Source organism: Dendrobium catenatum, unplaced genomic scaffold, assembly GCF_001605985.2.
Source record: "Dendrobium catenatum unplaced genomic scaffold, ASM160598v2 fragScaff_scaffold_621, whole genome shotgun sequence".
Classification (NCBI taxonomy): domain Eukaryota; kingdom Viridiplantae; phylum Streptophyta; class Magnoliopsida; order Asparagales; family Orchidaceae; genus Dendrobium; species Dendrobium catenatum.
In genome coordinates, this window is record NW_021319083.1 from 2,977,300 (window position 1) to 2,990,323 (window position 13,024).

Here is a 13,024-nt window from a genome sequence, read left to right on the forward strand (position 1 = left end):
TGAGCCCAAAGATAATGGGTTGAGCCATTGGGAATCCTTGAAGGAGGCTCTAGATGGAGGGGACCACCGAAATCTTCTCCCTTTCACTCCAGTAGCCACCAGCCACTGGCCGGGTCAGGGTGAGCTGGAAAGGGTGCTAAGGTCAGACGAATTGATCCATGAGCTCAATTGAGCAGAAGGCAGCCCAATTATTGGAATGAGCTCAAGTTAACCCAAACATGTATAATTTGGGTCAACATGGGTGTAACCTGGGTCAATCCAGGTGGTGAGATTGAGGTAGAAGGTGCATTGGGTCAAGGAATACCTAATGTAAGTGCTAATTGGGCTTGACGTGGTTTGTAGTGGGGGATGGCTCGGGTCAAAGTGATTTTGATCACTTTGGACTAGCCTAGAGGTTGACTCAAGTCAACCCAAGGGTTGGGCTAACTTGGGTAGGTGCCTTGGGTGTTGGGAAAGCTAATATAAGTGTTGAATTGGGTTGGTGGGGCCTAGGTTGAGAAATGGCTCAACCCATAGTGGTTTTGTCCACTTTAGGTTAGTCCAATTCTTAACCTAAGTTGACCCAAGGGCTGGGTCAACTAGGGAAGGTGTGTTGGGTCATGGGGGACTCAATGCCATCCTTGATTTGAATTGATTTGACAGGGTTGAGACTTGGCTCAAGAAAGACCTCTCTTTAGGCACTTGGGTCAGGCCAAATGGCTAACCCAAGCGGAACCAAGGCTTGGGTCCTTTAAAGGGTCATCCATAAGATTTTATGGGTGGTCCTAGAGGTTTGAATTGGCTTGGGAAAGCCTTGATCATGGGATTTTAAAGAAATGAAGGTATATGTGTATTTGGTTAAACTTGGTTGGGTTAGTCAACTAAGTTTACATAGGGTCAAGGGTTGGGTCCATTGAGTTCAAATTGATTATACGAACTCAATGGAAGTGGTCTTAAGTCAAGAGAAGCTCATTTGGTTTGACATGGGTATTTTAACCCTTAAAGGGCAACCATGGTTGACTTGGTCAAACCAAAAGATGGGTTTGGTACAAAGTATTCCTAATGATATTTAAGAGTCACTCGATCATATTTTGAGGTTTGATATGGCTAAGCCATATTGAATTTTAGAGAAAGACCAAAAATTCATTTACAGGGTATTTTGATCATTTTGATCCCTGGTCAACTCTGGGTCAAACTGGGCCTAAAAAGTGATGATTACTTATCAACAAGTCATTAAAAAGGTCATGGATGTGGTTAGAAGCTTTGGGGAGTCCCAAGGTCAGATTACACAAGGTGGCAACTTCAGTGATACAAACTGTAAATATTTGAAGGTTTTTTAATTTTTGGAAATCAATTCAATTTTGGGGATAGGAGCCTCAGAATGAGCTCAAATTTGGTGGGTTGACTTTAGATACATATTTAAGCAATATTAAACTTGTAAATCCTAAACCAAAGGTCATTTGATTGTGTTTTAAGGTGGTATAAAAACTTATGAGAAAAGGGTTTCAGGATCTGAGTCCTTAAATGGTTGAGTTTGGAATCTTAAATTTGGATTGGATTTTGGACTCAAATGATTGAGTTTGAATTTTCCACATCAATGATAATCAAATGAATAATTGAGATTGATTGAATATGATTTGAAGGTTGATTGAAAGTTGGTTGAAAGTGGAATTGGAGATTGAATTGAGCAGTGGAATTAGATTTCATTAGGATTGGATTTGATTTTGACTATGACCTATATGATTGACAAGTGAACACATTCCAATCATTAGGTCACAAAAAAGAAACTCAAGTAGGTCTTAGTGACCTCATACAGAAATGAGGTCAACACATTATTGCATATATATCATGTCAATTTCCACCAGCCTAGCTCTTTCTATAAGATCTTAAAAATCATGAATACAAAATAGAACCAGGGGATGCCTAAGACTATCTCTTTCTCACAAAAATTGATAGCACTTCTCTTCAAGGGTGCTGACCACCTAAAGAGCATAACTGGTAAGAGTTGTAAACTCTGCCTCATACTACATCACCATCTTACTCCCTTACACCAACCTTATAAAGGACTTACATATGTTGCCTAGTAGATGAAAATATAATCTAACTCTTGAAGGTCTCTACAAACTCCTCCTAATAAATCTTTGCATTGGGTCTACCATGGAATCGCTCTATCAGCTGACCTATCCACTAGCGCTTTGTCTATCCTTTTAGAAAGAACATAACTAATAGAAATTTATTTCCTAGGGCACTACATTCTATCAAATGACTTCTCTATCCATATTAGTCAGTCCTGAGCTTCCTGAGGCTCAATAACGCCTTGAAAATGAAGTGAATTCATTTAAAAAATATAATCGCGGATGCTTACCAACCTCATATCCCTTAAACTCCAAGTATTCTACCCTAAGCTTTCCTTATCAACTGGGTTATTAACCCAACAAATTATATCATTAAATTAGAGGTCATAGCCCCCATAATACTCTTATTGACTGAAAATTTATCCATCACATACTTCTTGCTCTTAGGGGTTCATGATGAAGTAATACTTTAATCTTTGTGAAGATTAGAAGGGTTCAATTATATGTAAACTTATCATCTATTAATATGAATATTGATAAACTAAACTCTCAAAACCTTACTCTTAATTATACTAATCATTTCCTATATCCCTGATTTTGATTTCTAATAATTCTAAATTGGTGCCTTTATACCACCCTGTGATGCCCTATGATCTAATGAAAGGATTGAAACCATAAACTTATACTTTAATAACTCAATCATCAACAAATAAAATCAGAGATACTATATAATCCAAATAATAAAAGCAACTCTACATGTTTCATTTCATCAAAATGCACATATATAACAATCAAGTTAACTTCCAATCATTTATACATCAAAATAAGTAAAAATTGGATTATAAAATAATATCTCAATCACTTAGACTCAAAAGATTATACCTTTATACGTTTCAACTCCACTAGAATATTATGCCTTTATACCTTTCTACTCCACTAGGCCTTTACCATTCCCTAAAATTTCAAAAAACATGATAGGATGAACATAACCAGCTCAGTAGACCACATTCCCATAACCCATCATAAATATCAAACATAATAATTAATTAATTAAAATAAATAAAATGAATTATAAATATTAAATAAATATTAATATTACATAATTTTCTAAGGTTTTAGAGTTTACTTGATTTTAAAATTCTTATATCTTCAAAACCATTTGCACAGAGAATTCAGATGCATCACACATAATACTTGCTATCATTCCAAAATACTTGCTATTAGAGATTCACTTGCATTTGAATTTCATATTTCATTAGGGTATTCAAAATTTTTAGGATTACTAACATTTAGCTTGGAAAATTACTTATATGTAATTTATAAAAATTTTAATATGTGCAATGCAATGATTAAAATACATACATCCTAATACCTTCTTATAACTCGACTTTCACTTATGCCAACCTCCCACACTTGCATCTAGCAAGTGGGCCAAGAATTAAAATTGGATAATGCCTTATAACCTCCCATACTCGCTTTCAATAAGTGGGGCTAAAATCCCTCCCTCATCCATACTAGGTAGATGATGCTAAAATAAAACATTTAGTGCCCTTATAATATATCAAAATGTGCACTTTTTCCACATATCTTAACACCTCCAACACCATGCCATGAATAGTGCAAATACAATTGCAATAGCAACTAAATTATAAATTCAATGCCACAAATAATGCATGAATTGCCTTTAAGAAGCCATATTACATGTAACATTATACTCACTAAACATTTCTTGTTTAACATCCAACTTTAGAGTGATATTCATGTAAGGATTTGAAGACTTCTATATAATTATTGTGATTGCTAGAAAAGACTTAATTATTTCATATACTCACAATTTTGCATAGGAAAAATCAATAGTGAAAATTTGATTTCTTATATTTAAAAAATTTAGGATAAAGCACACGACAACATATCAAAAGGTATATGGTGTAAACTTCATAAAATCCTTACACAAATATATTTTTATCCATAACATTTTATAAAACTACTATAATTGAAATCATCTATAAGAGTTTATAAGTCTATCTCTTGCTCTATAATATCTTAAACATGCTTGATGGATGAATCCTGAGCTTAGGTTGCCAAAACATCTTCATCTTTTTCTCTATGCTTTCTTCTCTTCCCTTTCTCCTCTTTTCTTCTCCAACAAGGTGGCTGGGTGCAATGGCTTAAGGTATTATAATTATATGAAAACTACTAATTTGATATGGTGCCACGATGTTAGCCTCCTTGACATTTTATTTATCCACAAACTCTTCCAAATTCTCCTATAATTTTACCATTAGAGTGCTTGACAACTTGGCAGTAACACCCATCATCACTACGACACCACCTAGAACAATAACACATGTTCAATTTCTTTCCCCCATCGTAGAGCTCAATGTTATGATGCTTTCCATTAGGCATCGTAATGCCTTCAAAGAAGATTTTATGAATTGAAATTTACTTCCCTATGCCATCTCCTAACTTACATAAGGGTTCATTAGACACTCTGGGACTTATATTTACTACTTAAATTAAACTTAAATAATACTTCTCTTGAGCATTTAGATAATTTTATTGTCATAACAATGGATATTATAGTGTAGGACTTAAGTTTTTGAGCATTTAGGTAATTTTGAGTTTGACCTAGGGTTAATTTGGTGGGGTCCAATATGTACCTAGAATCACTAAGGAGTATCTCAAGGTTCATAAGAAGTTCTTGGGTCAATATAGCATTGATTGGGCTATAGATAGTCCAACCATACCCATGGGGAACATCTATGGATTCATTTAAGTTTTATGTATTGGATTGATTCCAACCTTTCACAAATGAAGTTGTGAAGGGTCAAAATACTCCAAATGAATTTCAAGGGGTCAAAGAGAATTTCCTAAGAGTCCTATATACCTTTTAAGGCCAACTTAGGGTTAATCTAGCCTAGTCTTGTAGAAAATGCATCCTAGGATTTTGGATTGATTTTCTAGGGCTGACATATGTTAAGTCATTAGGAATCTATCTAAGAGGGTCCTATAGGGAAAGACTCAATACTAAGATAAGAAATGTAAATGCTAAGGGATGACCTCATTAAAAAATGAGTTCAATAATATGTATATTACATTGTATCAACACCTTTCTTGAAGGAATGATATTATTTATAATCGATGATAAGTATTAAAACAATCATTTCAACTAACCCAGGCCCCATTATTTTTTTCCTTTACCATGTTTCTCTCATAAAAACTCATGTTTTGCAAATCCTTTTGTATCTATTTGCATGGTGAGTGTTTGTATAAATGATAAGGCATTAAACTCTCTGACTTTTTTTATATATATAAATGATAATGCATCACACTCAACTATAAGTAAATCTAATAATCCTAAAGTGTTCATTGTAAGTAGGAATTAGTACAACAACACACAACAACATCAAGCCTTTATCCCACTATGTGGGGTCGGCTAAATGAATTTTTTCCCTCCATTGTATCCTGTTAAGAGTCAAATTCTCATTTAAATATAATAAAGAAAGGTTTTTTTCTAATATTTTTAAACAAGTCTTTTTAGGTCTACCTCTATTTTTCATAACATATGCCAAATCTAATACATTTACTCTCCTAACATAGTCATCAGAAGGTCACCATTTCACATGACCAAACCATCTAAAGTGAGTCCCTCTAATCTTATTTGTCACTATAACTACTCTAACCTTTTAACGGATATGCTCATTTTGTATCCTATCTCTAAGAGTAAATCCACTCATCCACTTGAGCATCCTCATCTCAACAACACTTAACTTAATATTATGCTTCTCTCTTAATGGACAACATTTTACGCTATAAAGCATTATAGGTCTCACCTCTATCTTATAAAATTTTCCCTTAAGTTTGAGTGATACTTTTCTATCACACAACAAACCCGAAGCATACCTCCACTTTAACCATCAAAATTGAATTTTACTAATAGTATCCCCATTTATTTCACCATCACTTTGAATAATAGAACCAAGATATCTAAAATGAGTACACTCATTAATGACTTGATTGCTCAAAGTCAAAAAACCCCAACCAAATATATTACTATTAAAATTACACTCAGTGTATTCAGTTTTAATTAGATCCACTCAAATGAAAACCTTTAGACTCTAAGGTTGACCTCCATGATTCAAGTTTACATTCAACTCCCTCTCTAGTATTATCAATAAGAAGGATATCATTAGCAAAAAAGCATACACCAGGGTACATCCTCTTGCAAATGTCTAGTAAAAACATCTATGACTAAAGTAAAAAAGATTAGGGCTTATGGATATTCCTTAATGTAATCCAACTAAAATAGGAAAATACTTGGTAAAACCACCTTGTGTTTGAACTCATGTAATAACTCATGTATACATATCCACAATGAATTGAATATAAGAATTATTAATCCCTTTCTTTTATAGAACTCTCCATAGCACTTCTCTTGGAACTTTACCATATATAAGTAAGATTTAGTAAATCCTGTAAATTCAAATTTAGTAAATTGTAGTTAAATCTTAAAAATTATTTGTCTTGACAGAGTTAACTCTAGTTAAAGCTTCATGAACTATTTGGCTATTTAATTTAGGATTTAAGTTTGTTAACTTAAATAAGCTTTTAATAATACTGAAAAACTTGTTAATATTTGTATTTAATTAATATTAATTATTAAGATTAATTTATTTGTACATAATATATATGATTGGTTGTTACTAAATCTAATTTAAAATTTTTATCAAATATGATTTAATTAATTGAATAAAACTAATTTATATTAGTATCCCAATTAGTTATTCATTAATAAAATAATAAACTAATGTATCACAATTAAAAAATCTTATCCAAATTTTGATAAAACATAAAAATTAAAAATTCTCTCTCCCACATTATTTATTGTTATTATTATAACAATTTGAATTTAAGCACCGTACCTTACCGAAGAAGAAAGAAGAAAGAGAGAGAAGGTTGTTTGGGACTTTTATATCAGTCAATTTTGTTTTGAGATTTCTTCTTTTCATTATAAATAACTCAAATCTCATTTTAATTTTTAATGATTTTGAGTATTATACATATTTTATTGTATTAAATAGAATTAACTATTTCATACTACATTTTAATTGTGGCATTTACATAAGTAAGAAATACTAGCTATTAACAATGTACAATGGGTTGGTTGTTAAAACATAATATCCTACATAGGAGAGTGGGCTGATAGGCTTTTCTTTAAAGATGATTTATGATGTTATCCCAGTTTTAACCTATAATAGATGATTGATTATACTGATAGGCAGAGAGTGATGACTCTTTATTGGTTTAAGGAAGCCACTAATAATGATAATTGATTAATTGAATAAGTTATAATTGATATGACTATTGGCCAACTGGAAAATAGTTGGGGTAAAAGATGTTGAAAATACCATGTTAAAGCTAGATGTCATCCTACCTTGCTAAATCATATATTGATGCATATATACAATAATTGATAATTTTGAGTTTTATTGTTGTTATTTGATAATTAACTACATTGATTGCTATTGATTATATTAGATTGAACATTTTATATTGATCCTTTAATCATTGCGTTGAAAGCTTTAATGTGTTTTGGATTACTATTGGGCTTTTGAGCTTATTATGTAAATCTTAATGATTTTAGGTCAAGGAATAGATTAAGGCCAAATGGAGTGAGATTGCGAGATATCCTGAAGTTTTATTTTAACTTTATTTGTATTTTTATTTTATTCTTTCTAGTCAGGAGCTTGTGATAGAATAATAATTGTACTAACCTCCTCCTATTGTACGTTGATTTTGAGAATTAATATAGTGCAATATTTTGAGATATGCGATTGTTAGTTACTTTCACTAAATATAAATTTATCATTTTGATGATTTATAAAAGCCCTGGTTAATTAATTAAGAAGATCGGATAAATAATTCTTTCAAATTTGATTCTGGGGCATCACAGTTATAGCCTATGAAAAGGAAAAGAAAAGATAAGAAAAACACTTCTAAATTTCTCTTCTCATTGGTCTTTGCCTATGCACTTCTAAGAGCCTAAAGCCTTTCCAGGGCTTACATTGCCACATATCCATTTTTTAATTCTACTTCGGCTTCTCGTGAAGTTGAGTTTTACTTCTTGATTGGTACTATCTTCCTTTGCTCTCTCATTTTCAAAGAGATGGATACCTACAACTTCAAAGTGGTGGTGCTTGAGCTAGCATTTAAGTTTCATTTGTGATAGTTTTCTTATAGTTTTTTAAAACAGTTTTTTAGTAAATTTTTTTTGAATTAAAAATTTATACTAAAAAAATTATTTTAAAAAATAGTAAGAAAATTATTCCAAATGAAGCCTTAATTAGGTACCCATCAAGCTTAAACTTACAAAAGTGTCCTCTCGCTCTGAGCCAATGCTGTGGTTTCCGCTCTAATGGCTCCTAATCGATTCTGCTTTCTCTTTTCTACTTCGGATTATCTCTAGCAGCAGAAAATATAAGTGCTGTAACATTCAATAACTTCTCTTCTCTTCTCTCTTCTTCTTCTTCTTCTTCTTCTTCTTCTTCTTTGTTTCTGAAATCGCTTTTTCGAATTTTCTCAATCCATACATGGCCGGAGTCGCCGGTCTGTGCTTCACTCCACCCTCCAAGCTGACCTGCGTTCCTGCTGGTTGTCCGCTGGGGAAATCCTTATTTAAGCCGCCCTCTCGTCTCCGTTTATGTAAAGTTCCCCGAGGAGGATGGCTAGTGGCGCGGTTCGGCAGCGGCGGTTATAAGCCCAGGCCTGCTGGCGTCCCCAGGAGGAGTTCAGGAAAATCCCGCTTCGTGGATTCCGATTATGATCAGGCCCTCGATCTTGACAGGATTCAGTTAGTTCTCTCTCCGACTTGATGCGTTATTTGACTTCAAAATTTCAAAATTTGCTTGGCATTAGTAGTTTGTGTTCAAGCATTATGATTGAAAACTCATTGGGTGAGCTGGGTGGGCTATTCAGAAATCTTGGCTATTATGTCTTTGTCTGGGTTTAGAATCTTTAAATTTTGGAGATGGTAATGGCCAGGGGATTGCTTGATAGGTGGAGCTGAGATAGGATAGTAATCTGGGATGATTAAAAGATTCAACAAATATTGGAATTTCAGCATCGCCTAAATGGCGATTTCAAGATGTTGATTAACGTGCTAGAATTACATGAGGGGCAGAATTTCACATGTAAGTAACTAAGAATGCTAACTTTGTTGAGGATAAGCGTGTGAAGGTAGGTCGTCATAAGAGTTATAGCCTATCATTCTCTAACATTTCATCACGCTTTTGATGGTGATTATGGGAGTCAGAAAAAGAAGAGAGAACATAAAAAATGACAGAGGTGACAAAAGAAAGGTTGGAATGTTGATTTCCCAACCATGCCCACCCCAAATATGAATAGGAGGGGTTAGGTTGAGAGGAAAGGAGAAAGATTGAACAATTAGAGGGTCGTAATTTGGCAGTGCTAGTGTGATGTTTTGGATAATTAAAAAGATAGGGGGTTGAGATTTTGTCGCTTGGATTTGACAGGGTTAGAATCCATCTAGTAACACTTTAGGTACTTTATAAGGAGGATTTATGTAATACTGGGTCCCAATTTAAAAAGATTTTGTTGAACTTAGATCAATAGGGAACAACCCTTTATATTATAGATCTTCATACAATTTACCAGAACTGTTATGATAACAAATCAGAAAAAAGTTGAGTGATTCACAAGGTTCATTTGTAAATCAAAGAACTTTAAATCTTCACCTTTTAAATTTAGGTTCTTTTAGAAGACAGTTATTTTTGGGAAGACTAAGGTGCGCCAAGTTAAAATGATGCTGGTAAAATATGATGTAAGTGATCAGAATACGCAATTTTGTTTTGTTTCCATTATGACACATGCCGAGAGAACTGTTCTGAAGAATTGTTGATTAGTTATATATCTTAATCAAAACATTTCACTTCCATGTTTTTTTGCTTCAGTAATATAAACTTTCTTGCTCCAGGTCACCTTCTGTAAGGCTATTAGATGAGCAGCAGAATATGGTTAGTTTTTCTCTTTTGCTTCTGTTTCTATTTGGCAATTGCAATTTAAAGCAGTCTTCTTTTGCTTCACAATTTATTCTAGGTTGGCATAGTTTCAAAAGGTGAAGCAATTCGTATAGCTGAGGATGCTGAGCTTATATTGGTACGCACCAGTAAAGTAGGCTGCAAATTCATAGGTTGTTGTGCATCTGAAATGCTTACCTAATATCTACTTCAATTATGAGAAAAGGAGGATTGGGTATACCCGCTTAACTTATGAGAACTAGTCACTGCTTTCCTTTTTTTTTTTTCTAAAAATTGAAGACTCTTTAGTCCAACATCTTCCTCTCATTGGTTTGGTTTCAAATGAACAGGAATCCCTAAAAAAAGCTCTCTACCTCCTGATTTCTCCTAGCTATTTATATAAGAAGCCATAAAGTCGATTGTACCCTAATCTATTATAGGAGAATGGTTGGGAGCAATTCCCCTTAACCTTGATAGCTGAAGGCATCTATGACCCTAGGAGCTTCTGGGAAAAAGTGCAATTTGGACAGCATGTGCTCGGCTGCTCTACCCTATTTGTTTCTAGTCTCTTGATTCATTAGGATTGGTCTTTGGACGGTTGAGGAGAACCAATGCAAGTTATTTGGAAGTTTGATTTTGGTGTGGTTATTTGACGCAACATGACTTGATTAAGTTTAATTTAACTTGATTAAGTTCAATTTAACTCATTGAGTTTAATTTGACTCATTTTGGCTAGATTAAATTCAATTTGACTCGATTTAGGAACTGAAGGCCAAATTGAACAAATAATTTTTATTAAATAGAATTTATTGATTCAATTTAATCAAATCGAATTATTTCTTAAAAAAAGTGAGCGAATTTGAATTGATTAAATGGAGTCTTGGGCCAAAAATTGAGTTGGAATTAAATTAATTAATTCGCTTAAATTAAATTGAGTTGAATATCTAAAAAATGATTTAACAAGTACTTTGGGTCCATTGTATAAAAAAGATGAATATAGATGAGACTTTTAAGAGTCAAAGAGGATATAGGATGAGTGATATAATGGAAATTTAAAGACATTTCATCAAATTATTATTAGACTCATGCTGTAATGACTCAAAGTTGTATGGAAGAAAAGACAATGCTAACCAATTTGAGTGAGGTATGAATAAAAATGTTAAGATGTTTGCGCAGTGAAATTTGGAAGGATAAATGTAAGAATTGAATGTATTAATGGGACAATTAGATCAATGAGATTGAATGGAAGGATTAGAACATATATAATGGAGGATTGAAGATGCACTAATAAGCTGAGTATATAACTAGTGTGGAAGAATTAGAATGGGAAGGCGTGCATCAATGTTAATATGGCTTGAGGTTATGCAAAAAAAGTACACAAAATATGTTTAACACCTCTTCTAGCACCCACCCAAGTGGAATGAGCCAATCAACATAGTTGGATAATGATTTTGGGCAAAAAACTTCAAAGCTAATGATGTAGGACTATGTGCATAGGCAAATGCAATTGATTAGCAAATTACGCATACATGAGTTGAGCTTTGCAATTAATTAATCTTCTCGCATTTCTTAGCAAAGTCTTAAGTCAACAAGATAGTGATTAAGCTTAGACAATCAATTACATAAGAAAATATTAGGATCATAAAATAGTCACATCAATTTAGATCGTGCTAACGTGGGGCTTTCAAAGAGAACCCCTAATTTAATAATTAGAATAGTCATTATAAGGATCCACTCATTTACACTCTTAATTTGGGCTATGCGGATAGATCTTCATGGTTAAACGATGCCATGATTGAGGGAGGATTAAAAGGAGTGAGGAAGGAAGAGAGTTTACCCACAAAGTAAAAGATACGAAGCAACGTCTGTAGTGTTGGCGGCTGTTTTTAAAAGAAGGACAGCAATTTGACTTCTTCTCTCAAGTCCGAACAACAATCTAGCACCTTCAGAAAGTGTAGGCAGCAATCTAACAAGTTATGGAAATCTGGACAACAAGTTAACTCGTGCTGAAAACTCTGGACAACAAACTGGAAAGTTCTGGACAACACACTAGAAGGGTCTGGACAGCGGGACAACAAGCTAACTCTCGCTGGAATCTCTGGACAGCAAATCAGAATGTTCAGGAAATTTGGACAGTAGTTTTGAGGGGCCAAAATCCTGGAGTAGCAACGTTAGGAGCAACCATGGGGTGAGGAATAACTAGAAAGAAAAAAAAAGAGTGGAAAGGGGAGGGAAAGTGGGGCCGGCGGCTAGCTTGAATTGGGGGAATTGATTTAGGGAATTTAGGAGCTTACCAAACATATATTATTAGTAAAGGAAAGAGGTGTTAAGGCAAGCTTCAAATGAGGGAAGGGGAAGAGGGTGGGGCCGGCGTCTTGCATGAGTGGGGGAGATTGGATTTGGGTATTAAAGACTTGCCAATTCCAGAATAATAATTAGAGAAAGAGAAATTATGGTAAGGATCTATTTAAATTCAAATTGGTATGATTGGTGGGATTTCCTATTATAACTCATCATATTTTAGGGAAAGAGTTTCAAATTCAAATTTGATTTAAATATGAGATTTGAATTTCCAAATTTACAATGAGTTAAATTAAGAATGTATTGAGTACTAGGTTTTGGAATTTGGAGTCAAGTGGAGGGATGATGGCTGGCGACTAAGTGGGGAGGTGGAGCCGGCGATTTGGAGAGGGTTGGTGGGGTTTCTTGGCCAAGAAAGAAAAAAAAGAGGGGGTGGGGGTTTCGGCCAAGGAGAGAAAAGGGGGAGGAGGGGCGTTTGATTAGCGGCTTGGTGGAGGGATTTGGGAGGATGGGCCGGCCGAGCAAGGGAAGGAGAGGAAAAGAGGAAGAGTTGGCGGTGGAGACAAACCACGAGCCCAGACGCTTCATGTGGCTGGTGGGTACTATTTTGTCCTCGCCTAGGGACTTCAAACT

The 13,024-nt window shown here is 34.2% G+C and overlaps 1 protein-coding gene across 2 annotated transcripts in view; it reads left to right on the forward strand.

Moving 5' to 3' along the window:
* Positions 1-8,434: 8,434 nt before the first annotated feature.
* Positions 8,435-13,024, forward strand: part of LOC110091804 (translation initiation factor IF3-2, chloroplastic) — a 35,534-nt gene continuing 30,944 nt past the window's right edge. The window contains exons 1-3 of one of the 2 annotated variants that reach the window (XM_020816055.1): positions 8,435-8,904; positions 10,048-10,087; positions 10,170-10,229. In XM_020816055.1, coding sequence (XP_020671714.1) covers positions 8,645-8,904; positions 10,048-10,087; positions 10,170-10,229 — 360 coding nt within the window. In that variant the 5' untranslated portion in view covers positions 8,435-8,644. The remainder of the gene's footprint in view (positions 8,905-10,047; positions 10,088-10,169; positions 10,230-13,024) is intronic. The other variant, XM_028695091.1, reaches the window with a different exon arrangement.